Raw genomic sequence first — 27690 nt, 5'->3', positions numbered from 1 at the left:
TCTCTAAATTCCAGAGGCAAACAAGAATTACATGAGTTTAGTAAGTTGCAAAAGGCCAACCACTTACATCCGCTTGGAGATCTTAAACTCTGAGGGCTCAGGGCTGGTTTCCCAGACAGAAATTAAGCCTAGCCCTGGACTAAATAGCTCTTTCAATGGAGATTCTCCATTGAGCATGCTTTTTAATCCAGAACTAGGCATTTATATATGTCAGGGAAACCAGCCCTCAGTGTTTGTGGACATAAACCTCCTCGTTTGTGATTTGGAATATGAACTGACTGAGTATAATTCAAAATAGCTCCTCCAGTAAAGAAATGGTTTTGATCATTTCAAGCAACCTATGAAATCGCTTGATCATTTCGAGCAACCTATGAAATCGCTTGATCATTTCGAGCAACCTATGAAATCGCTTGATCATTTCATTTCCCGTAAGGCTCATGTCATTATGCGCTTACCCATGAACTAGATGCACCTCTGTGTGAATGACATGAACCACCCCCCCACTCCCCCCTCGTTCTCCCGCTCAGAGCTAGGGACCTTACCTTTGTCTGGACCATGCCGGCTCTTTGGTCTCTCAAGTGCTCCAGGGTAGCGGCAATATCAATCTCTTTAGCACCTGCAACAGACCGCAAATTGGACTGAGTTCAAAGCAGCAGATTAATCCAGCTCACATCTGTCAATCTCCTTTCTACCGGCTCCCTTTGGAACGGCACAGTGATTGAAAATTATTACATTCATCGCTCGAAAGACTTGGCCAGGAGCCACTGACTGTTTTCACTAGAATAATGTATGCATGGAGATATTTCTGGAGCAGGGAACCTTGTACAATGAATGATGCAATCAAAGAAACTGAGCACCGCTTAAATTGGAACCATGCATTGTAGTAGCAGCACTACACTATGCCCAACTGTGATTCAAGTTTTCAGAAGCTTAAATTCTGATATATCTTAGAGAATCAGATTTCAGAATGATGTGTGAAAAATCAAGCCAATTTACTGTACTTCGTATGATTTTGAAAAAAATAATAATAATCTGGATGTGATGTAGTTCACCTTCCATGTGCATTTAATTATGTTGTGTCATTTTAAAACTCAGCAAGTTATGTGAGCTACAGGATGTTATGTCTGAGTAACAAACATAGTGGTAGCATCTAGCAGTGAACACTGGTTTGAAAATCTCCTTTCACCTTTAGCTCGAATGACTTCAACAACCAGACTGTTGTTGGAGTTTCTAATAAATGGCGAGATGGAGGGGCTCATTTGAGATTTAATCCCCCTAAAATAAATAGAGAGAGGGAGAGAAATCCTCAAGCCCTTAGAGACTTTTTGAAAAAGGGGAGAGAGGGGAGGGAGGAAAGGGACCGGTTAAGGCAGCTGGACTCCCAGCTCAAAGTGCTCCAATACTTTCATGTTTCAGAAGTGTTGGATTCTCAAGTTTAGGAGGGGAGAATCTCCTCAAACAAGAAAAAAGGCTTTGGAGTGAAATTCTCATTCTTGTGTACAATTCACACTCTGGAGTAAAGAAGAAGACGAAGAAGAGGGGGAGGAAGAAGAAGGAGAATGTGGGATTTTATGTCTGGGCCTCTGGGCTTTTCATTCTGTTTGGAAACACAAGGCCTCACACTCCTCAAGAGCAGACGAGCCTCACACCAGACAAAGATGGAAAGGCCACTCATACTCTGGGTTGCTCATTGCTCAACATAACAAAAACCTGTGGGTCTGGCCCCAGCCAGTGTTTTCCACACGTACATAGAGTAGCCAGCCAAATAGAAAAGTAGCCAACCAGGCACCCCCAGGCTGGGAGGGTCCGGTGGGGTATTTATTTCTCTCCAGAAGTGTAGCTCTATTTTGATGGCCTCTGGTACATTCTAATGCCTTGATGCCTTGTTTTGGATATCGTCTACAGTAGGTCTAGGCTTATATGATCAGGACCATTTTCTAAGTAAGAGAACATTAAAACCATTTTTAAACCTGTCTTCTTTAAAGTGTTATTTACAGTTTTACTACAAGATATGAATTGTCACAAATTATGTACTTTATTAAACAGAAAAATGAAGTAAATAACCAACATTATTTTGGAAAATGTATTAAAGGTTACATTGAAAAAATAAAAGGGCTATATATCAGTGTCAAGTATTATAACTTTCTGATTTGACATAGCCAAAAAAAAAATGTTTTTTTTTATTTTTTTTTTACAATTATTATTAGGTAGGGACCTATAAAAATCTGTTTTATGTTTTGCCCGAATACGTTTTGTTCTTTCCCAAATTCTGTTTTCTCCGTTTAGTTTTTCCAGGTTTCCATTTTTTCCTGTTTTTTTAATTCAGGTTTTTGGTCTCAAAATCACATTTGTACATAAAAAAACCAGACAACTGGATGTTCTAAGTCCACAGCAATGCTTAAACCACATCAGAAGACCACTTTTGAGCTCTGGAAAATTTCTGAGAAATGTATATTTTTGGGTGTAAGTTAAAACCCTTTAATTCAGGTGTGCACCTAGCAAGAGGCTGTTGTTTGGCAGTGTTTTCTTGTGCACATGTGATGGTAGAGTTGGCAAAACAAATACCCACAGTAATGATGAAAATAATCATGATATCATTATGCCAGGTACATTTCACTGATAAAGTTTTTGGGAAAGCCTATCAATCTACCAGAATACTGTTTCATTAGCATAATCGTTAACGGCTACACAAAGTGATAAACACACACACCACACACACGCACACGCACACGCACACACACACACACGAGGCATTATCATTGCCTCTTCAGAAAGTTGCAGGAAACATGAATCACTGATGCATTCTGTTCATGTCTTATGATAAACTTGGGCTAATTAATTAATTTTCTAATTAATTGATTCCCTACTCCCTACTAAGGTCAATACATTTTTGAATATTGTTGAATTCCATTTTAATGCCTGGATTCCGTGAGGGCACTTATTATCATATTTGGACCAAAATGAGGCTCTCCACTATGTATTGTTCCTTCAGTGATGATTCCCCTTCTTCAACTAATGTTTTCATATTTGATCTGCAGATAATCACCAGAAAGCCTAGGTCTACCAGTAGCCTATGCAAATTAGGGAGCCAAATGAATAGCTCTCTCACCGGGTGCGATTCGGTAGGCAACACTAACTGACGAGATGAGAGTCACTCAATTAGCGTCACTGTCTGGCAAGCCCCTACATCCTAGGAAATCCTTTAGTTTACTTGTCCCGACGCGATAACATGGACATATAACAACGTTGCATGATTTATGAATGGCAAAGGGATATAGGAGATCGGACTAGTGAGTTTGAACTTTGAAATGAAAAGTAGCCTACTTAATATGAAGTGTAGAAGGTAACTGACTGTTTAGTCGACGGTCGCCACTAATGGAACACACTGCATCCCGAGTCCCATCCCCAGGCCAAAACCTAGTCCCCAGTCCCAGTCCAAACCCCTAGCACAAACCTCTAGCCCAGGCCACAGACCAGGGATGTGTGTGACAGCCTGAGAAAGACCTCCATCAAGCAGAACCATATTACCCTGACTCTGCCCTTTGATGTCCCATTAAGACCAAAGTTACCGAGCAGGGCGCCAAAGACAAGGAGCAGGGGGAAGGGGAGGACAGGGCCAGAGCCAGATGTCTAGATGACCTGTCCTGATAGGGATGGGAAGGCTTCTATGTCTCAGCCTCCAGTATTTATGCTGCAGTAGTTTATGTGTTGGGGGGCTAGGGTCAGTTTGTTATATCTGGAGTACTTCTCCTGTCCTATTCGGTGTCCTGTGTGAATTTAAGTGTGCTCTCTCTAATTCTCTCTTTCTCTCTTTCTTTCTCTCTCTCGGAGGACCTGAGCCCTAGGACCATGCCTCAGGACTACCTGACATGATGACTCCTTGCTGTCCCCAGTCCACCTGGCCGTGCTGCTGCTTCAGTTTCAACTGTTCTGCCTTATTATTATTGGACCATGCTGGTCATTTATGAACATTTGAACATCTTGACCATGTTCTGTTATAATCTCCACACGGCACAGCCAGAAGAGGACTGGCCACCCCACATAGCCTGGTTCCTCTCTAGGTTTCTTCCTAGGTTTTGGCCTTTCTAGGGAGTTTTTCCTAGCCACCGTGCTTCTACACCTGCATTGCTTGCTGTTTGGGGTTTTAGGCTGGGTTTCTGTACAGCACTTTGAGATATCAGTTGATGTACGAAGTTGATATAAATAAATTTGATTTGATTTTGATTCTATTGTATACGTTTCCTGAGTTATTTCCGATTATGCAATACTGAGCCTTGTATGCGCTTAACGTTCTGAAAACATATTCAAAGGTGGTTGTGTGAGTTCATGTTGATTAGTATACCAATATTTGCATCTTGTGAAAAATCAAATTAAGATGGAATATATACATTATAATTGAAATAAATTAACTTGCCCTTCACAGGGAAATGAATTTGACATTGATGATGTCAGTTGAAAAAATGTACCTTTTTAAAATGAAATTACAAAAAAAATACATATGTGAATGTTATTAGTATCAATGCTATTTCTCATCCTCTCTCTCGCTCTCTGTTTCTCTCTCCTTCACCCCCTCCCTCCCACTCTCCCTCTCTACATCACTCTCTCTCTCCTTCCTTCTGAAGAGCCCTCCCAGAGTAACAGCAGAGGCCTACTCAGTTACCCTCCAATGCATCCCAAGACCTTTGGCTGAAAATGGAGGCTTTCTGCCGTTGCCATGGTAACGTCATCACACAAGCAGAAAAGAGTGCGAGACGGAGAGGCCCATCGACTCCTACCTTTAGCCATCCTATTGAGGACCATGTCAATCAGGATGTACGTTCCGCTTCGGCCAGCCCCGTCACTGCAAAGCAACCAGAGAGGAGAAGACACTCATTAGTGAGCCAGAAAAAGAACACAAGGCAGCTTTGCTCAATACCACAGTTAGTGTCTGCTTCTTACGTGAAAACAAATAGGCCTAGATCATTTAGATTTTCTTGCATTATAGCTGTAAAGTCTGAGGAAAATACAAATGATAAGAAGAGCGTTAACCGAGCATTTAAAAAGTAAAATATATTATTGTGTAAGCACACACAAGTAATAGCAGGTATTTTTTATAAGATGTTAAATGAAAGATAATAGGACATTAATAAAAGCTTGAATAACCCTTGAGAACAAAGCTGTTATCAACACACAAATATTTGTGCAAAATTAGAATGAGATTTTTTAAACGTTTTTAAAAGAACGTGTGTGGGTGTACACACGCACGTGTGGTCCAAATACTTTAGAGGACTGATTTGGAACTGATGTTATAAGGGACAAAAGCTTTTAAAAGCAGCAGCGTGAGCCTGCAGCAGGCAGGCACCTCAGGAGCAGAGGGGAGGTGAAGAGGCCAGAGGCCATTAGCAGAGCAGCTTTGGAGATCCTGCTTTTCCATTCCACCAGCGATAGCTGCATGAAAAGCCTCTCTTTGAGCCCGCCGGGCATTCAATCTGTCTGCATGTTAATTGCAAACAAGGCGTGCACCATCTCTCCAATAAAGGCAAAGCCAATAAAACAGGAGAGAGAGCGAGCAGCGTGAGGCGTGAGGGGCGCCACTGTTTCATTAATCCACTGCTTCTCATCTAGAGACTAGAGACCTCTATGGCCAGACAGACAAACGGACGGACGGACGAACAGACAGATCCTCTCCATGCATGACTGAACACTACTCACTATTAAAAATATGGAGGCAAATACCTGCCATATTAAATAACGAGTGGAACTTCACTTAACTAAAGAAAAAATAATAATTACAATATGATTTCCATATGGACACATTTGTATGGTCAGTGATTATGATCAGGACAAAATATATCCATAATTTAGGTACTGTAAGTGTGACTAAAGGCCGTCCGCATGCTTCCCAGCCTAAACAGTTCGGTAGAGTTCGTGCATATATTATGACGACATTTCGTAAAGTTTTTGTTCGTTTTGGACTTTGGTGAGGTTTTTTTCGGCTGTTTCGACACAAAAAAAAAATTCTGGAGGCAAGCCGAAGTTCAGAGCTAAAGCCTGCGCCTCTTAGTCGGTCATTGGTCAACAGTAGCGATTCTTCAATAAAGTCTTTGTTGTCATTGAACAAGAGACGACTCGTTTTCATGCACATTGTTTCAATAAAAAAAGACAGCACCAAACATCAACATGAATCATCTTTGATTATTTTGAGGATGACTACGCCGTCTCAAAATGGACAAACTGTACATTTTTTTCCAAACAAAGGTCTTTAAGGGAGTATGCGAGCAGCCTCGTTAGGTTCGCTTAGCCGACTTCGGATAGCCACCAATCGAACTGAAGCATGCTGACACCTTGAACTGTGTCTTCCTTCTCAGTCTGTCATGTATTGTTACTGACACCTACACAGCCTGTGCATCGTTACAAGGTTATAATTATTGTAGTATACTTGCCTGCAGTGGACAATTATTGGACAAGACCGACCCCGGTAGCACTTGTTAACCTTTCTGTAATAAAAGAAGCATCTGCTTTAATATCACACTTCACACCAATAGGGGTAAAAACATGAAGCACTTTAAAATGTATCAATGTGGGCAAAACATCTGCTCAACTGCTAGAGTACACTATAACATTTGATAAAAGTCATATAGCATATTATGTAGCATCAATTTAAATATGTGGATGACTCGTAAAAAAATGTGTCACATACTGTGTAGGCTGCTTACTGTATTTCACTGATCTGGACAAATTCAGTTCATACGTTTAGAGGCAGCTGTTTTTCTCAGATCATTTTGCTTATGCATTCTGTACTTTATATACCAAAAAAAACCCGAATGAAATAAAATGTCCGTAATGCTTAAACCTTTGGAGTCCCGTTGTCATCCTCCCCAAAAAATGTCAAGTCCATGTTGAACAACGAGAATGAATGAAGCACCATTTAAAACACCATATTGTGACATGTATTTACTGCCATGATGGATCCGGTGGCGAGATATCGTGATCTGCGACGCATTAACCTTGCCCAATTATGAACGCTACACACCACAGGCACACAGTGGGGGCCAACAAGCCGTCTACACCAAGACATTGCCATGGAAACCATCGACTACATTGGTCTATATCAGAGGTGATTTAGACAAGAAGTTCCAAAAGAAAACGGATACATCTGAACATTTTTCTCTAACCCTACACAGGAATATTATTTGCCCTCGTATCATTCAATATACAGTCATTAGTGACACACTAGCACTGTATCTATGTCATTTCACATGTCATCTTCGTGAGCTAACATTTATAAACAAACCATGTTCCAAATAATTCCAGATTTTAAAAGGAACATCTAAATGAATGAGAAATACACACTTTTTAAATGAGACGAGGAAAGATTTGTTTGCGAAATATATTTTTTTAAACAAAGTAGGGTGAAAAGGAAATGCATTTTTACAGGTAATTCATCAAATGAACCCGGCATTTTGAGTAGTTTGAGAGTGATCTGAGTGGGTGGGAGGTATCGTGCAAACCTAAAGGGGAAGGAAATTGAGGGGAGAAGTGGAAAGAGAGATTGTGTGCACTGGCTTGGCTGAAGAGACACAGTTTCCAATGATCACTTTTGTGACTATGCAACTGGACTCATATTACTAGCTGCAACATCACAAAAATGACACTGGCAACCGCTAATTTCATAGTTGGCCAAAACCACTACATGACTGGCGTATTGAGTGTCACATGTGGGATCTGAGCCTCAGACTCCCACCCAGGAAACCAACATCTTAACCATTAGACCTAGTGGAATTTCCCTCGGTGGCTGAGGGTGACACTGATTTTGAAGTAGTATGCAGAAAAACCTCATCATGAGAGGGTGAGTCCGACTCACGTCAGCTACATGAGGCTGTAGTGTTCTGTAGTGAGAGAGCTGGATATTAAATAACCTCTAGTGTGACTGCAATTACCCTTTTGCATGGTGAGCTCTCTCTAACCTGCAGAACTTCTACAATTAGAGGGCTTGCAACATACTGGTCTAAATCATGATATATTCTCATTTGGAGTGGGATTTCCCATTCCTTTCAGGCTGTTTCCCTGGGGGTCTCTTCTGTCAGTGCACATCAGATGAAGAACAGGGACGAGAGGTTAGGCAGTCATTGGCTTTCCCTTCGATTCACCCAGGTTTTTTAGCTTGACATGTCCCATTTAATTGGCTGTTTGAATTAAGTTTTTTTTCAAGCCATGCCATGCGGACGGTTCATTTGCTGCCTTGCATGAGCAGGGGAGAAATAGCCCTACGATCAATTAAGTGTTGCTCGATCACACCGACAGTGTCATTGTATTTTGTTACACCAGAAGTACACTCAACTCCAATGAAACACTGTGTTTGCCTTGCAGCATTGCATTGCAGAGGCAGTTGCAGTATATTTTGTGTGAGGTGCATACGTTGGATTTATCGAACGTATGCATCAAACCGTATGCGTAGATGGCTTGACTGCAGCAGAAGGCGAATGTTGAACTTTTGTTGCCCACCTATCCAGATGATGCTGCGTACCATTTTGAGCAATGACACTGTTGGTGTGATCGAGGCTACAAACCCATTCTCTACAGGAGTTAAAGGGAACAGAGCAGCAGAAAGAACAGGTAGACAGGTGAAAAGATGGCAGCAAAAAAAGGAGAGTTATCGCAAGCTAATACTTAAAGGGATACTTCTGGATTTTGGCAATGAGGCCCTTTTCTTCCCAAGAATCAGATGAACTCAAAGATAAAAAAAAAGTTTTGTCTCTGTGTGCAGTTTGAAGAAAGTTACTAACTAGCGCATTTGCTAACTAGCGCCAGCGCAATGACTTGAAGTCTATCGTATCTGTTAGCATGGTAGCAGATACCATAGACTTCCAGTCATTGCGCTAACACTAGCTAGCATTGGCTTGCGAAACTACTTCCTTCATACTGGACGCAGAGACATAAAAATTATATCCATGAGTTCATCTGACTCTGGGGAGTAGATAAATGGCCTCATTGCCAAAATCCAGAAGTATCCCTTTAAGGTTACAAAATTCTGGTAACTTTACCAAACTTCCTAGGTTTTCCAGGAATATGCAGGAATTCCGGAATCCTCCAACTTGGATTTCTGGAAAACCTGGGAATTTTGGGAAAGTTACCAGAATTTTTGCAGTCCTAGGTCAAAGAGGACATAGAATGACGATCAGACAGAGACGGTGGCTTACCTACGGAAGTCCAGCAGTGTCCTGGCTGAGTCAGGGATGCTGTGGTCCACCCAGGAAAGGAAGTGGAACTGCGTGACAGTGCGTGTCTCGTTGGTCTGCAAGTTCTTCAGGTAGAAACTCCTGACCAGGAAGTCCTCACACCAGATGTGTTCTGAAACCAGGTTCACCTGCAGATACAAGAGATGGGAGTGAGAATCATAGAAATAAAATCACTAGAACGGGCTTAGAACCTCTGGCCAGCATCACCACTTATAGTATATCAATTACTCTACATTAACTCTTTCTGAGTGATACCCCTGGACCAAGTCAACTACAAGCAGATATGTGGAAGGACAGTAGTGTTACCAAATTAATGAAAATAAAGATGAATAATATATTAAACAAATAAAGTACACATCCTAAACAAAGATAATTGCTTTACCTCATAAACATGGTAGACATTGGAGCCCTCGTCTGGCCAGTACTGTTGACACTGTTTCACTCCATTTTCAGACAGGGGCGTTAGCATGACGATGACCACACAGCCACTTTCCCACACCATCTGAAGACACAAGAGAACATAGGAGGGCTCCTATCTAGTCATATTAACAAAGACAGGGCACTCATACAGTAGAAGTTAATATAATATGAATTAATACAGAAGGAGTTAATAGAGTAGGAGTTAATAGAGTAGGAGTTAATACAGTAGGAGTTAATACAGTAGGAGTTAATACAGTAGGAGTTAATGCAGTAGGAGTTAATGCAGTATGAGTTAATACAGTATGAGTTAATACAGGAGTTAATACAGTAGGAGTTAATGCAGTATGAGTTAATACAGTAGGAGTTAATGCAGTATGAGTTAATGCAGTAGGCGTTAATGCAGTAGGAGTTAATGCAGTAGGAGTTAATACAGTGAGAGTTAATACAGTATGAGTTAATGCAGTAGGACTTAATACAGTAGGAGTTAATACAGTGAGAGTTAATGCAGTATGAGTTAATGCAGTATGAGTTAATACAGTGAGAGTTAATGCAGTATGAGTTAATGCAGTATGAGTTAATGCAGTATGAGTTAATATAGTGACAGTTAATGCAGTATGATTCAATGCAGTATGATTCAATGCAGTATGAGTTAATGCAGTAGGTGTTAATGCAGTAGGAGTTAATGCAGTAGTAGTTAATGCAGTAAGAGTTAATACAGTAGGAGTTAATTCAGTAGGAGTTAATACAGCACCACAGAAAGGTCCCACAGGACTTTGGCAACACATTAAGAAATGTATAATGATGTGTTGTGATTAATTGATGTTCCTACATCTCTATTTTTCCCTGCTTTCAACAAACAAAGTCAATGTTAGCCATTCAGCAACATAGATACATTATTATACACCGTACAGGATTGTGTGACCAATCGTTATTGGTCTGCACCGCCACCAACGTGTGATCAGTTGAGCTGCACAACTACTGTATTGTAGATCAGATGATGTCACACAGTGCCTCCCGTGTGCCCCTGGCTCTCTCCGCCATCTGAGCTAGCTCAACTGATCCGCTCCATTTCATCTGATTATCTTATCAAAATCTAATGGTCCTTGGACGATAGAAAGGCCCAGCGCGGCCATTAGGAAAATGAGGAAGAAACACTGGTTTTATGAGAGCAATAAAAACACAATGGTCCTGCCTATAAACTAATGGCATACCTCTGTGATTCAGCCCAGTGGTGTCATTACAAGCCAACTGTGCCCACGTCTAGCCACGTTGGTTATCAGTACGTACCAAAGAAGAGGTGTCAAATGAAATAATCCTGTTTTACTAATTTACAAATACTGCCAGAAAGAATAAACAAATAAGCTCAATGTAGACTTTTTATTTAATTAACTTCTGAAGTAATTTAGACACTAGACATCCCCTCTCCATTATTGAGCACACAAGCAGAGAAGAAAACGAGAGAACCAAGTCAAGGTCCCTGTTTGGGAGCTCTTTGAAACTTCATGGTGATTGGCTTATTTCCTGAACTCTAAAGAGAGAGCGAGAGCGAGCAGAGGGGGCGAGGCCCTGGTGGAGCTGAGGTAATGGCTGGGGACAGAGGGAGGAAAGAAATGTGGAAGGCTGGGTATACGGAGGGATGGAAGGAGGGAGGGGAGGATTAGAGAGAGACTTTCCGAGTACTGCATGAGCCCACTGCGGATTAGACAGACCAATTTGCATATTTTTCTGTTAGTTTATTTGTAAAGAGTTTTTAAGTGCATTCAAGGCCAATGTAACTATATTTAAAGTTGAAAGAAGCATTACTTATTGCTATCCTTTCAAGGCCATCACTCTGGACATACTGTTGTTTTAATTGTCAATTATTTTTAAGTTGAGATAAGATAGTTTTAGAGTCAACTAAGACAAATATTCAGCTGTAAATTGTTCATTTTAATTTTGATAATGGATATGTTGTTTACTCACTTTATGAAATGACAACAAAGAAAACAAACAAGCAATCAAACTTTTTATTATTAGGCGTTTACAAATGTTCAATTAAAGAGAAGTGACAGCACATTAATAAAAGACATTAACAATCATCTCTTCTAAAACTGACTCGTCAAAAATGAAAAACATTCCTTCTGTGTGGCACGACAGGTATACAGACTCCATGACGAAATGTACAGTGCATTCGGAAAGTATTCAGACCACCTCACTTTTTCCACATTTTGTTACCTTACAGCCTTCTTCTAAAATTGATTAAATTACTTTTTTCCTCATCAATCTACACACAATACCCATAACGACAAAGCAAAAACAGGTTTTTAGAAATGTTTGCAAATGCATTAAAAATAGAAAACAGATATTTACATAAGTATTTAGATACTTTGCTATGAGACTCGAAATTGAGCACAGGTGAATCCTGTTTCAATTGTTAATTCTTGAGATGATTCAACAACTTGATTGTAGATTAATTGGACATAGTCCGTAGTCTGGCTTTTTTATGGCGGTTTTGGAGCAGTGGCTTCTTCCTTGCTGAGCTGCCTTTCAGGTTATGTCGATATACTGTAGGACTCGTTTTACTGTGGATATAGATACTTTTGTACCCGTTTCCTCCAGCATCTTTACAAGGTCCTTTGCTGTTGTTCTGGGATTGATTTGCACTTTTCGCATCAAAGTACGTTCATCTCTAGGAGACAGAACACGTCTCCTTCCTGAGCGGTATGACGGCTGCGTGGTCCCATGGTGTTTATACTTGCGTACTATTGCTTGTACAGATGGACGTGGTACCTTCAGGCGTTTGGAAATTGTTATCAAGGATGAACCAGACTTTTGGAGGTCTACAATTGTTTTTCTGAGGTCTTGGCTGATTTATTTTGATTTTCCCATGATGTCAAGCAAAAAGGCACTGAGTTTGAAGGTAGGCCTTGAAATACATCCACAGGTACACATCCAATTGATTATTTCAATTAGCCTATCAGAAGCTTCTTGAGCCATGACATAATTTTCTGGAATTTTCCAAGCTGTGTATAGGCACAGTCAACTTAGTGCATGTAAACTTCTGACCCACTGGAATTGTGATACAGTGAATTATAATTTAAATAATCTGTCTGTAAACAATTTTTGGAAAAATTACTTGTGTCATGCACAAAGTAGATGTCCTAACCGACTTGCCAAATCTATAGTTTGTTAACAAGAAATTTGTGGAGTGGTTGAAAAACGAGTTTTCTTAATGACTCCAACCTAAGTGTATGTAAACTTCCGACTTCAACTGTACCTACCGTAAGTGCATCTTCAGTTCAACATGGGGTGTAAAGGTGCCAGCTGGTCTGTGTCTGCGTCTCCAATGGCACCCTATTCCCTACATAGTGCAGTACTTTTGGCCACGGACCATAGGGCTATGATCAAAGGAAATGTACTATGAAGGGAATAGGGTGCCATTTGGGATGCAACCTGTGGACGTCTCTGGTTCATGCTAACATGTTACACACGCAGCAATGCCACAGCTGATACATTAACTTGACTGTATGGGAGTGATGATCCTCCCTAATGACTTGGGTGCTTTCACACTAATGCATATTAACACCATTTGGCAACCCGGCATACGTCTGAGGCAGCAAAGCATTGCCGGGTTGCCAGGTCTAAATGGCAAGCTGGAAAATCACCCTTGTAGTCATAATCACAGTGCTGAAAGCTACTGTTATGTATCATAATGCAACAAACTTTGTTACACGAGGGCAATCATAATAATTTACAGCAAAAGAAAACAATAATCCTACATTTCATAGTTTCATTTTCGTGGCGGAAAAGAGCACAGATCTGCGCAAAAAATACTTCATTATAATCTTGTTAAATGATCTCCTTTTATAATATACACATAGTTGAAGAAAAGTTTCCAATGTAATCATGCTACCAGTTTCTAATGAAGTTCACTGTTTTACATTTTTTTTTTTTTACAAATGTCGCCCACACTCTCACAAACAAATACTGATTGTTAGTTCATGATTGGTTGTGCTTTACCTGCCAGAAGTCAGCCACGGTGGAGGGTAGAGGGCCTTGTGAAGCGATGTACATGGGGTTCCTCGGGTCATGGTCCATCTTGAAGAAGAGGGGAAGGAGAAGAGTTTATTATTATTATAAATTGTATAAAAGGGACAAGAACTTACTGCCTGTGCGTCCCAAATAGCACCCTATTCCCTATATAGTGCACTACTTTTGACCAGAGCACATGGGGCAAATAGGGTGCCATTTGGGATACAATCCGTGTCTTCAGTTAGAGCATCAAGACAGAGTAAAAGCATTTCCATTCATCTATCGGTAGTGTTCCCGCCTTTTCTCCTCGATGGCTGTCCAGGTTTTCCTGCTCACTTCTTCACTCAAGCCATCCACTCCTCTCTCTCCTCCCTCTCTTACTTCCCCCCTCTTTATCCTCCAGGCATGGTTATTCTTTAATGCTTCTGATTAAAGGAAGCTCATGTGTAAAGGAAATGACATCGCCTCTCCAACATATTATTGATGATAGTCAGAGAATGTCACTGAGGCCTTTAGAAGAGGGGATAGGGGTGTCTCCGAGGGTTGGGCTAGTGTTTGTGTGTTCTGTATGTGTGTGAGTGTGTGGGTGTGTGTCCATGTGTGCGCACCCGTGTGTGTTGAGCGTTGGCATGCAGAACCCAGCGATACAGAGGGCTGAGGAAAGGATAAAAGCATATCTGCAATTTCCCCTGAAGCTTTATTTTTTATTAAAGACAAGGGGCTTGATACCAGCTCTACATCCAGCTCCACAGAACAAGACCCTGGCCTTCCCTCTCTGTCTATTCATATTAGTCTGAGAAAGGCAATGAACAAAGGGGAACAAATATCCAGGCAAATCGCTCAAGATGAACTTCGAAATTGGACATCTGTCCATGTCCCGAGGACGTCGGGAAATGCCTTCAAAACCGGCCACTAGGGGCTATTACTATCAAACAGGCCTTGGTTTTGCTAGGGCGATGTGGATGGGGGTGGCGGATTGGCGTTAACCCATAGTGCCGAGCGATTAGTGCTTTTTGAGGGCGGTTCGGTTTTTCAATTTTTAAAAAACATTTAATGCATTAAGAAATAATGACATTACAATGATTTTTTGAGCTTTTTAATGGAAATTCCAAAGCCAACAATAGGGAACATTCTATGAAATAATAGAATATTTCAGTTGGGAATATTACTTTGTTTTTATTTGATGACTTTATTATTTTTCATTCGTTAAAGTCTTAAAGTCATGATCTCATCTCACTCAGGCAGATGCAGTCAGCCAGCCAAACCATCTAATGTTATCTATGTGCTCCCCATACTGTATTGTATTTAGTCATCCTATTCAGCTAGCCTGCCTAAGTATGCTGCAGAGCTGTCTGACAAACTAATGTGACTAGTTCTTCAAGGTAGATAAGGCGAACTGTCTCTGTCCCGCTCGACGTTGTGTTGCGTACATTCCTCGCTCATGGGTCTATGTAGTCTGTGTGTATCTAACATAACGTAACAGAGATCTGTATATAATGATGAGATGCTCATGTCTCTGTGCTAACAATGGGAGTCGTTGTCCCAAAGGCAGGAAAGCAGGCAACAAGCTTAGGTCCAAAATAAGCCCATAGAAACACATTGGGTTTATTTTGGGCAGATTTTGGCAAGAGTGAAACCTTGTGCTTCGCCTCTTCCTCCCTGATCCGTCTCTATCCGAGATTGAAAATACAGGATTATGGTTACCTATGTTGAATATTTGCTAATGAAAACTACAACTCGGCCCAGCATCCCACATAGTTCTTGACTTGATTTATTTCTGAAAATATTTGACTTCACTCTAGAGTAACGGCGCATTGAGCTAAATGGAATTCAATTAATTGAACCGACATCGGTCAATTAGTTGTTTAATAACCGATAACCCCCGAAATGACAGTTAATCACTCAGCACTATAATTCCATGATTCCGGATACGAAGGTCGCGTGTTCAATCCCAGTGGTAGACTTTTTTTTGCCCTATCCAAAACCTTAACTTTTGGAGAAACAAAACAATGCTGAGCAGGAGGAGTCAACCCAGGGTGTCAAAACACTTCAAGATTTGATGTTTGGAGCAACTACGAAATTTGACACTTGGAGAAACTTAAAACAGTGAGATCTTTTTGTAAATATCAGATATTGCAAGCCAAATTGCAAATGAAATATTATTTGAAAGGAGAAGCAGAATAGAAAAGACATAAATAAACCATTTGGAATTCAGACATTTTGTTACACTCAGACAAAGCCATTTTTTTCCTTACGGAAGAGATGTAGAAATTCAGTGTAAAGAAGGGGTGCAACAGAATTTGTATTCTCCAAATAAACGCAAGTTGACGTTTATTGTCATGAGTCTTGTCCTGGAGGCAGAACTGACCGATTTCCCTTAGATAGGCTAGCTGCAAAGTAAAAAATTGGCTATAGTGTAACATTTATAGATGTTTTACTTTTTTTTAGGGTTAGGCATTAGGGTTAGCAGTGTGGTTAACGTTAGGTTTAAAATCTGATTTTATGACTTAGTGGCTGTGCCAGCTAGCAACCACTCTGCAGAGCTGCCTCCAGAACAAGATTCATGACAAAAAACACTAACCTGCCAAATAAACACTGGAGCTAAAACCAGAGCTAACCAGCTCAGAGTTGGTTTATCGATAGCACTTCACTTTATTGGGTCCCATTTTGTAATGCGCAAAAAAACCAAACAGTTTTTACTGTATTTTTTACTGTCCAGTTCTGTTTTCCGTAAAAAGAATCATAGCCTTTTTATGTTCTCTTCAGTGTTTTTATATTGCAAAGGTTCATAATACAACACATTCATGCAATAGTCTTGCATTGCAATTTGAGATAAGCATCTATCTTGTAATAGGGAGAAGAAGACAGGGATGAAACCTTTGTGTTGCCCAGAGATCAGTCCTGAATCTCCAACGGATGACACTCCAGTGAGTGACATCCACATCCATTACTATGGAAATGGATGCAATCGTGCAGCACAACCCTTATTGTTACAGGGAGCCATTTCGGGCTGGAGCAATTACAGAGAGGTGCACTACTTTTAACCAGGGTCCATAGGGCTCTGGTCAAAAGTAGTAAACTATATAAGGAATAGGGTGTCATTTTGGGATGCAACCAGATAATAATACCAGGATGTGCTAAGAGACACCGTAGATTGCCTTGTCTTTAATGGCCGTCTTCTCTTCCTTTTATGAACTTCTTTCTTGAGGAGATATCAGAGTGGTTTTATTAGCACCGACTAGGGGAGATGATTATAGAGGTTAAACTAAATCCCAATAACCTTTAGTACAGATGTGCAGCATGAGATATAGAAGAGTATAGCTGCACAAACTCAACACACTTCCTTAATATAAAGCTAGCTAACATAGTCCATCAAAGCACGCCTGGCTTTACACATATATTTATAAAACCACCTGGAATTCCCGTTGCCTCACCATGTTATTCAAAATGGCATTTCTGGAGAAGAGCTAAAGAAATGAATGCACTTTTCCACTCTATTAGGTAGCAGCGCTTTGTTAGCATCACACTCTCTCCTGCCTAGTTGAAATTCTGCAGATGCCTTTTTTTATCCTGACAGAAATGAAAGACTCGATGCTAAAAGCTAGAGCTCCAACTCCCTGTTAGGCAATCTCAAGGACACAGACATACAGTAGCTACGTGCAGCCTGACATCACCGTATGAATACTAAAAGTAGGACATGAAAAGGTGGCCTCCGTATTTCAGCTTCTCTCCTGCTCTCCTCTCTCTGTTGGGTGGGAAAGACCTTGGAAAACCAGAATCTTTACCAAATAAAAGCTTTCGTTTAAGGTTTGAGGAAAATATCATTGCAATTAACATCTTGCAATTCAATGCCTTGCTAACACATCTTAAATCTTACTGACTTTCCTTACAAGTAAGTCTGATTGAAAAAATCTAACAGAATATCAAAATCTAAGCCAAGTATGACTGAGACCATGATTGAAACCAAGGGCTACGTCCAACATGGCACGGTATTCCTTTGCTGTGCACTACTTTTGACCAGAGCCCTATATAGGGAATAGGTTGCCATTTGGGACAAACCCATGCATGAGCTCTACCACCAACATCATAAATAAGTTACAAGTCTCTGGACTAGGCTGTAGGGTGCAGAAGACAAATAAACAAATGATTTGCATAGACACATGGTTTTGTAGAGGAATTTTTGTTTGTTTGACATTTGGCAATGTGAAACCAACCAGACCAAATGAAACAAATAAAATGCAACAAATACTTGAACTATAGCCCTAAACTAGTATGAACATGCCCTACGTTGTTGTTGTGTGTCACCCCTCCCTGACTGTGGGGGTAGAGAAGACGTCCTTCTTACCACCCCCTTACTACTCGAACTCCACATTCCAAGAAAAAGATGACAAAGGATTGACTTTTTCTCTTGGGCTAATAAGGAGGAGGAGGGCGCATTGACAGACGTAATTATGGCAGTTTCACAGAGCTCAGCCAGGGGTCCCGTTGTGGTATAATTACTATGCTTTCATCCGTACCGCACTGGATCACTGATTACTGTCTACTCTGCTCTGCACCAGCCTTACAAAAAAAGTGTACAAAAAAAAAATGTATGAACACACAAATATCTATTTTTACATGTGTCAGACGTGGTTTCCTGACATTTGCATACTTTCACATGGATGTTTCACATTCTCATTTGTGGTTTCCTAAATTATTACATTTAAGTTTCACATGTGCTTTTGTAACCAGTGGGATTAGAACCCAGGTCTCCCACAGTCAAAGCCAATGTCTTGACCATTAGACTGAGGGCCAACACTGAGGTTGAGTTCCAACATATATTTATTATCAATTTCTCTCAATCTCATAATATTGACTGTTCAGTTTAAAATAGGGCTTTCAAACGTTTAAAAATTTAATTGCGTTGAATGCAGGATGTGCTTTGATTAATCACGATTAATCGCGAAATCAGAATCTGCTCAAATTGAGCTGTAATTTACTTAAAATAAAAAGCATTACAAGAATATTGATGTCTTGATTTTGTTCAAAGTAACTGTTCGCAAAGTCAGGTAAATTGATAAATGACACTTTCTTTAAAGGGATTTTGGCAATGAGGCCCTTTATCTACATCCCTAGAGTCAGATGAACTTGTGGATACCATTTTATGTCTCTGCGTGCAGTTTGAAGGAAGATGATAACTAGCACTAGCGCAATTGCTAAATAGCGTTAGCGCAACAACTGGAAGTATAGAGGGTATTTAGTTAGCAATGCTCATGGAACTACCTCTAACTTACTTCATGCAGGACACAGAGACGAACAAATGGTATCCAAAAGTTCATCTGACTATGGGGTAGATAAAGCGCCTCTGCCAAAATATACCTTTAACCTCAATGTCAACTTGTTTTGACATCACATTGTTGTTTTTACCTGTATAGGTTATGTATTTTGGATGTTTTCAATGTATTTTGAACGCTATAAGATAATGTGATTAATCCCAATTTAAAAAGATGAACGTAAACTCACGTAAACTAGTACATTGCCTTGGTTCGTACAATTGCCCTTATTTTAGCGGCCCAAAAACGTAATACTTCCAGATCAACTGTAATGTCAATACCATTGTAAAGCACAATTTCTCCCCTTTCCAACAGAATAAATTACATGACCTAAACGCTGCCCGTTTCTGAAGGCAATGAGCCCCGTCGGGTCTTTTTAAAAATGGCGGGTGGGGAAGCGAAACTAATGCGTGATAGTGAGAAGGAGAGATGTTGTGTGGGAAAATAGCTTTTTTTCACTTGATCTGTCCAACTTATCACCTTATCGCCTCTGAAATGTAAATAAAACACAATAAAGAGTTTATATAATGTGTCATTACATACCTATTTGAAGGTTTGTGTCGAACTTGAATCAGGTTTTTAGGGCGATGCTAAAGTGATCTTAGAAGTAAACAGCTGCTTTGAGAATGATGATCGCATGCAATGATGATGAAAAAATGACTTGTTTTTAAAGGATGATAGAACTGCTACACCTGGTGGAGAGAGATTGTAAGACAGAAATAGTTGCTTTATGCGTCATGACACGTCACGATGTAACGGAGGGTCAGTTTTTTCAAAGAATACATGTATATCAATGCAACACCATTGAGGACTACAATAATAATGCAGTGGATGGATTAATTATTACACTCAGGTAGGCTAAGGAAGCTTTTTACAGAATGGTATTACAGAATTTACAATTCCACATTGGGAAATATTACTACTGCAACATGTTAAAGCCACCTTTTCACACTTTCATCCCCACATGTGAACTTGAAATTCCACGTAAAAGTGATATTTTAACATGGAGCTTTCTTACATATAAAATTGCATATGTGATTTTCAAATGTGATAGTTTTTCACTTGTGAAGTTGCAGTTCAACATGTGAAAGTTAGATTTACATGTATAGTTTTCTTACATGTGAAACTGCAAATGTGATTTTCAAATGTTATTGTTTTATTTTTAATACTCGTTTCGATGTGTCATTTATGGCTTACAACTTAGGGCGGGTCATCAAGCTCGAAGAATCCAACCGCACAGCTTCTGTTGGAGACAAACAGGTTGAGTGGCGAGTGATGTGAGCCCCTCTCCTCAATAAAGGGAGCCTCTCACCTGCAACTGGACATTCTCACCTCTCTTTCTTGCGGATGTGACTGCGCTCCTGAAAAGCTCTCCTCAGCAAGACTAGATTCCTGTCTTCCTGCTTAACTGTTCTCAGGCGAACTGTGAGGTTAATGCTGCAGAAAATAGGACCTCAGCTCCTGTCGATAGTGTTGAGTACTGACTGAAGGAAAGTTTTGCTGAGGGTAGAATTCGTCACAAGGCTAGCTATCGAGACTTGGTTAGCTCTCGTCACAAGGCTTTAGCTAACTTGGCTAGCACAACACACTTTGTTCATCAAGAGACAACGGAAGCAAGAACTTTCTTCGGACTAGCAGTGTATTGACTAGCTAAAAAGTTCATGTTTTTAAAATATGAACTTGCAATTCACATATAAGGTGAAAACATGTAATTCTCCTCATGTGAAAAAGTGGTGTTAACATGTGAACTGTCAATTTAATACACGTGAAAATATGGTTATGTGAAATTTTAACTCAACATGTGAAAACAGCCAATTGACATGTGAAAATACAAATTTCACACATGTATTATTTTTACTAAGGGCAAGCACAGCATAACCCACTCCAACTACTAATAGCAACATGGAAGAGTGGAGAAACAACTCCAATTGTCATTTCATTGTCAAATCAAAATCAAATCAAATCAAATTTTATTGGTCACATACACATGGTTAGCAGATGTTAATGCGAGTGTAGCAAAATGGTTGTGCTTTTAGTTCCGACAGTGCAGTAATATCTAACAAGTAATCTAACAATTTCACAAAAACAACCTTTTACACACAAGTGTAAAGGAATGAATAAGAATATGTGTATATAAATATATGGATAAGTACGGCATAGGCAAGATGCAGTAGGTGGTATAGAGTACAGTACATACATATGAGATGAGCAATGAAGGGTATGTAAACATTATAAAAAGTGACATTGTTTAAAGTGACTAGTGATACATTTATTACATTTAATTTTTAATTATTAAAGTGGCTAGAATTGACTCAGTATGTTGGCAGCAGCCACTCAATGTTAGTGATGGCTGTTTAACAGTCTGATGGCCTTGATATAGAAGCTGTTTTTCAGTCTCTCGGTCCCAGTTTTGTACCTGTACTGACCTCGCCTTCTGGATGATAGCGGGGTGAACAGTCAGTGGCTCGGGTGGTTGTTGTCCTTGATGATCTTTTTGGCCTTCCTGTGACATCGAGTGTTGTAGGTGTCCTGGAGGGCAGGTAGTTTGCCCCCGGTGATGCATTGTGCAGACCTCACTACCCTCTGGAGAGCCTACGGTTGTGGGGGGAGCAGTTGCCGTACCAGGCGGAGATACAGCCCAACAGGATGCTCTCGATTGTGTTTGTGTAAACGTTTGTGAGTGTTTTCGGTGACAAGCCAAATTCTTTCAGCCTCCTGAGGTTGAAGAGGCACTGTTGCACCTTCTTCATCACGCTGTCTGTGTGGGTGGACCATTTCAGTTCGTCTGTGACGTGTACGCCAAGGAACTTAAAACTTTCCACCTTCTCCACTACTGTTCCATCGATGTGGATAGGGAGGAGCTCCCTCTGCTGTTTCCTGAAGTCCATGATCATCTACTTTGTTTTGCTGACATTGAGTATGAGGTTATTTTCCTGACACCAAACTCTGAGTGCCTTCACCTCCTCCCTGTATACCGTCTCATCATTGTTGGTAATCAAGCCTACCACTGTAGTGTCGTCTGCAAAATTGATGATTGAGTTGGAGGCATGCATGGCCACGCAGTCATGGGTGAACAGGGAGTACAGGAGAGGGCTGAGAACGCACACTTGTGGGGCCCCTGTGTTGAGGATCAGTGGGGTGGAGATGTTGTTTCCTACCCTTTACCACCTTGGGGCCGAAGGTCCAGGACCCAGTTGCACAGGGCGGGGTCGAGACCCAGGGTTTCGAGCTTAATGACGAGTTTGGAGGGTACTATGGTGTTAAATGCTGAGCTGTAATCGAGGAACAGCATTCTTACATAGGTATTCCTCTTGTCCACATGGGTTAGGGCAGTGTGCAGTGTGATTGCAATTGTGTCGTCTGTGGACCTACTGGGGCGGTAAGCAAATTGGAGTGGGTCTAGGGTGTCAGGTAGGGTGGAAGTGATATGATCCTTGACTAGACTCTCAAAGCACTTCATGATGACGGAAGTGAGCGCTAAGGGGCAATAGTCATTTATCTCAGTTACTTTAGCTTTCTTGAGAACAGGAAAATGGTGGCCCTCTTGAAGCATGTGGAACAGCAGACTGGGATAGGGATTGATTGAATATGTCCGTAAACACACCAGCCAGCTGGTCTGTGCATGCTCTGAGGACGTGGCTAGGGATGCCATCTGGGCCGGCAGCCCTGCGAGGGTTAACACGTTTAAATGTTTTACTCACGTTGGCTGCGGTGAAGTAGAGCCCGCAGGTTTTGGTAGCGGGCCATGTCAGTGCCATTGTATTGTCCTCAAAGCGAGCAAAGAAATTGTTTAGTTTGTCTGGGAGCAAGACGTCGGTGTCCGCGATGGGGCTGGTTTTCTTTTTGTAATCCGTGAATGACTGTAGACCCGTGTAGACTCGTGTCTGAGCCGTTGAATTGTGACTACTTTGTCTCTATACTGATGCATAGCTTGTTTGATTGCCTTGCGGAGGGAATAGCTACACTGTGTGTATTCGGTCATGTTTCCGGTCGCCTTGCCATGATTAAAAGCAGTGGTTCGCGCTTTGAGTTTTGTGCGAATGCTGCCATCAATCCACGGTTTCTGGTTGGGAAGGATTTAATAGTCAGCATGGGTACAACATCACCGATGCACTTGCTAATAAACTCGCCCACCGAATCAGCATATACATCAATGTTGTTGTCTGAGGCTATCCGGAACATATCCAAGTCCACGTGATCGAAGCAATCTTGAAGTGTGGAATCAGATTGGTCGGACCAGCGTTGAACAGACGTGAGCATGGGTGTTTCCTGTTTAAGTTTCTGTCTATAGGCTGGGAGCAACAAAATGGAGTCGTGGTCAGATTTGCCGAAAGGAGGGTGAGCGAGGGCTTTGCATGCGTCGCGGAAGTTAGAGTAACATTGATCCAGAATGCTGCCAGCCCAGGTAGCGCATTTGATATGCTCATAAAATTTAGGGAGCCTTGTTTTCAGATTCTTAGGGCTAGGCCCCTTTTTTCTCCACTTCCTGTCTGAATGACATGCCCAAAGTAAACTACCTGTAGCTCAGGCCCTGAAGCCAGGATATGCATATAATTGGTACCATTGGAAAAAAAACACTTTGAAGTTTGTAGAAATGTTAAAATAATGTAGGAGAATATAACACAATAGATATTGTAGGAGAAAATCCAAAGAGAGACCATACTCTTACAAAGGCAAGAGAAAGGTCATATTGAAAATTAGCTCCTTGAATGCAATTTCTATGGCTTCCAAAGGGTGTCAGCAGTCTATGTTCAAGGTTTCTGGCTTGTAACTTCAAAAACAAATAATATACATTAGTTATAGTAGAGGGACACAGTCTTGGAAATTCGTGTTTGCACGCGCCATGAAGACATTACACACCTGCTAAAATTGGTTTCCTATTGAACATACTTCTTTCCGAAATAAATATTATAGTTTGATTACATTTTAGAGTATCTGAGGAGTAAATAGAAACGTATTTTGACTTGTTGAAACAAAGTTTAGGGGTAGATTTTCAGATTCCTTTCTCTGCAAGTTGAACGAGTGGATTACTCAAATTGATGGCACCAACTAAACTGACTTTTTGGGATATAAAGAAGAATTGTATCTAACAAAATGACACTACATGTTATTGCTAGGAATCTTTGGATGACAAATCAGAGGAAGATTTTCAAAAAGTAAGTGAATAATTTAGCGTTATATGTGAATGTATGAAACCTGTGCTGGTGGAAAAATATTTGTGTGGGGCGCCGTCCTCAAACAATCGCATGGCATGTTTTCGCTGTAATAGCTACTGTAAATAGGACAGTGCAGATAGATTAACAAGAATGTAACCTTTCAGCCGATATATGACACTTATATGTACATAAATGTTTAAAATCCATAACATTTATGATTATTTATTTGAATTGCGCACCCTGCAGTTTCACTGGAAGTTGTCCCGCTAGCGGGACCCCTAGTTAAGATCCCCACCTACAATAAATGCAGCCTCAGGATATGTGGTTTCCAGTTTACATAGAGTTATGATGATAATCTAAGAGAATTCTCTTGGTAGATGATGCGGTTGGCATTTCATTGTAAGGAATTCTAGGTCATGTGAACAAAAGGACTTGAGTTCCTGTATGTTGTTATGATCACACCACAACTTGTTAATCATAAGGTAGCTTTAAGCACCAACTGTCAGAGCAGCTCACAGATTACTGCACCTGTACATAGCCCACCTATAATTTAGCCCAAACAACTACCTCTTTCCCAACTGTATTTAATTTATTTATTTATTTTGCTCCTTTGCACCCCATTATTTTTATTTCTACTTTGCACATTCTTCCATTGCAAAACTACCATTCCATTGTTTTACTTGCTATATTGTATTTACCTTGCCACCATGGCCTTTTTTGCCTTTACCTCCCTTCTCACCTCATTTGCTCACATTGTATATAGACTTGTTTATACTGTATTATTGACTGTATGTTTGTTTTACTCCATGTGTAACTCTGTGTCGTTGTATCTGTCGAACTGCTTTGCTTTATCTTGGCCAGGTCGCAATTGTAAATGAGAACTTGTTCTCAACTTGCCTACCTGGTTAAATAAAGGTAAAATAAATAAATAAATAAATAAGGAATACACCCCCGCCCTTCTTCTTACCAGAGAGATGTTTGTTTCTGTTTGGCGCGATGCGTGAAGAAACCGGGTGGCTGTACCGACTCTGATAACGTATCCCGAGTGAGCCATGTTTCCGTGAAACAGAGAATGTTACAATCTCTGATTTCTCTCTGGAAGGCAACCCTTGCTCGAATTTCGTCTACCTAGTTGTCAAGAGACTGGACATTGGCGAGTAGTATACTCGGGAGCAGTGAGCAATGTGCCCGTCTACGGAGCCTGACCAGAGGACCGCTCTGTCTGCCCCTTCTGCGGCGCTGTTGTTTTGGGTCGCCTACTGGGATCCGATCCATTGTCCTGGGTGGTGGGCCAAACAGAGGATCCGCTTCGAGAAAGTCGTATTCCTGGTCGTAATGTTGGCAAGTTGACGTTACTCTTATATCCAATAGTTCTTCCTGGCTGTATACTGCATAGTTTCCTAAGAATGCGAAGCGAGGCGACCATATCTGTCGGCGCCATGTAGCATGTTTTCCTCTTTGAACGACAACACAATAGAGGGAAGAGATAATTTAGTTTAACCTTCTAATATTGGAGAGATGCAAATGGAGAAATAGATCATAGATATTTTAAGGGACATTTTTCATATTAAACAGAGAGAGAATTAGGGAGGAGAGAGAGCAGATTCAGCTCAACAACAACACAGATAAGTAGAATGACTTGACATAGTCGAAAGTGAATTTCTGTCTGATAATCACTCAAAATACTACGGCTTCAGAAGCAAAAATAAAAATAGATTGTTATCATAAAAAACATGGTATCATTATTACGTAATGCATTATGTATGCATTAAAATGAAGAATATACAATAAATAGATGTTTGCAAACTTCCAGTTAGTTTTGTTCTGTGCTATACAGTAATAGGCTTTTAGCCCAAATGTGGAGGAACCCATCCCCATCTCTCTCCAAGAGATTTCCTACTGTATTTGAAATGCATAGTTTACTGTTCTTTTTTAATGGAATCCTTCTCTAGAAGCTGCAGGGGAAATCAGAAATAGCCTTTATTGTGAAATGTGAAAAAGACAGAAATATAACCCTAAACTTTCCCGATATTTGGGCCATTTTGGATTTGTTCAGGGGAAACATTACAGAGTCCAAATAATAATAAACCACCATTCTTTTGGGATGAATACGTCAAAGCAGAGCTGCTATCTCAAGAGAGCAGCCATTTCAAAACAGGGAAGGTGACAAACTATTCATTCACAAGACACTGCGAATCCATTGAGGTGCAAAATGTGAGGAACAAAGGCAAAAGGTTCAATGGGGAAAATTAATGACAATGTCACAAAAACACATTTAATTTCAATATAAAATCCAACCTCAACAGGTCTTTGTGTAGAGTTGCAACCACAAAGCGTAAAAGAAACATAAAGTGAAGGAGTATGGGACGCGGAATGATACTCACAATTGGGCTAGCATTGATGTAATCCGAGTTGCCATGGTTATTCTCAGCCTTCAAGGTGATTCTGGAATGATCATCTGTCGTAGAAATACATAATACACCACACATTTTTTGCTTTTCCTCGATTGAAACATTTCATTGTTGATAAATGACATGGAATCGAAAATACTGTATTTCAGTGTCAGTTCACATGGCCAAAAATAACACTGGAATAACCTAGTAATCGGCTCCTGAGAGATGTGGTCAGACTGCACACGGTCAGAGGTGTGTAACAACACTTACAGACAACCACGGCGTCAGAGCGGTTCCTCTTGGTGTTGTGTTGGCCCTGGCCCACGTCACAGTCACCGGGCTCAGCCAGGTAACCACACATCGCCTCCCACTCCCTCTCCAGGCGGTTCTTGTTCTTCAAGTGGTCCTCCATGTACGACTAAGGAGAGAGAAAAGGTGGCCATTTTAAAACAACTAAATAATCAATAACTAAATAATCAAACAAAAGATAATGATTTTGAAATGGAAAAGTAATTACATATAGCAGCATTAAGAGGGGAAGGATGGGGAGGGTACCCCCAGAATATTTTTGATTGTCATTCACTGTCTAGAATAGATCAAATGAAAGGCAATTCATGCCTATGCTGTAGACGTGCTCTATTTCAGTGGATCTCTAAGGCCTTCCTATCTACACACTGGAGCAGAATACTATTCCCATGTCAACAGGCAGACCAACAGACAGAGAGAAAGATTTAGGGGGGGGGGGGGGGGGGGGTAAGTTATGGAGGTGTTGGGGGGAGGGGCCACCAAAAACCGCACCTCGCAATTAAAGACTCCTGAAAGGTTTCTCTACATTGGAAATACCTCAGTATGCTTCAATCATCGTCTTTCAAACCGCTTGCACAGCTCCTGATAAGATTGTCTGCGTTTAAGCTGTCGCTTGGAGAACAGCACAATTTAATTCGCCAGAGAGACAAGGAGAAAAGAAAAGGAGGGGGGGTGAAAAAAAAGCCAACGTTGCCCCTCTAACAAACCAGGTCTTATGGAGCTCAGAGGCTGGGGCGGCTCTGGAGAAGACTCTTTTTCAGAGGAACAGTGTTCGCCTGACGCTTGTTTCAACGCTCCCCGCTCCCCGCAGGGTTAAACGGTTTAGGCCGTCATTGTGTAAGGTAGGAGATTACAGACTCATAAACTGATGTGG

At 40.8% G+C, this 27690-nt stretch overlaps 2 protein-coding genes across 2 annotated transcripts in view; one reads left to right on the top strand and one right to left on the bottom strand.

Moving 5' to 3' along the window:
* Positions 1–5762, top strand: part of LOC139420439 (dnaJ homolog subfamily B member 6-like) — an 83134-nt gene extending 77372 nt beyond the window's left edge. The window contains exon 9 of the mRNA XM_071170580.1: positions 4623–5762. Coding sequence (XP_071026681.1) covers positions 4623–4690 — 68 coding nt within the window. The 3' untranslated portion in view covers positions 4691–5762. The remainder of the gene's footprint in view (positions 1–4622) is intronic.
* The window catches only part of LOC139420438 (receptor-type tyrosine-protein phosphatase N2-like), a 303402-nt gene that overhangs the window by 3902 nt on the left and 271810 nt on the right, over positions 1–27690 (bottom strand). The window contains exons 14-21 of the mRNA XM_071170577.1: positions 26781–26928; positions 26502–26575; positions 13638–13715; positions 9601–9720; positions 9180–9346; positions 6423–6476; positions 4776–4840; positions 543–616 (exon numbers count right to left, since the gene is read on the bottom strand). Of these exons, the coding sequence (XP_071026678.1) occupies positions 543–616; positions 4776–4840; positions 6423–6476; positions 9180–9346; positions 9601–9720; positions 13638–13715; positions 26502–26575; positions 26781–26928 (780 nt within the window). The remainder of the gene's footprint in view (positions 1–542; positions 617–4775; positions 4841–6422; positions 6477–9179; positions 9347–9600; positions 9721–13637; positions 13716–26501; positions 26576–26780; positions 26929–27690) is intronic.

This window comes from Oncorhynchus clarkii, chromosome 11 (assembly GCF_045791955.1).
Source record: "Oncorhynchus clarkii lewisi isolate Uvic-CL-2024 chromosome 11, UVic_Ocla_1.0, whole genome shotgun sequence".
In the NCBI taxonomy this organism is placed as follows: Eukaryota; Metazoa; Chordata; class Actinopteri; order Salmoniformes; family Salmonidae; genus Oncorhynchus; species Oncorhynchus clarkii.
This window is presented reverse-complemented; position numbering and strand designations above follow the sequence as displayed.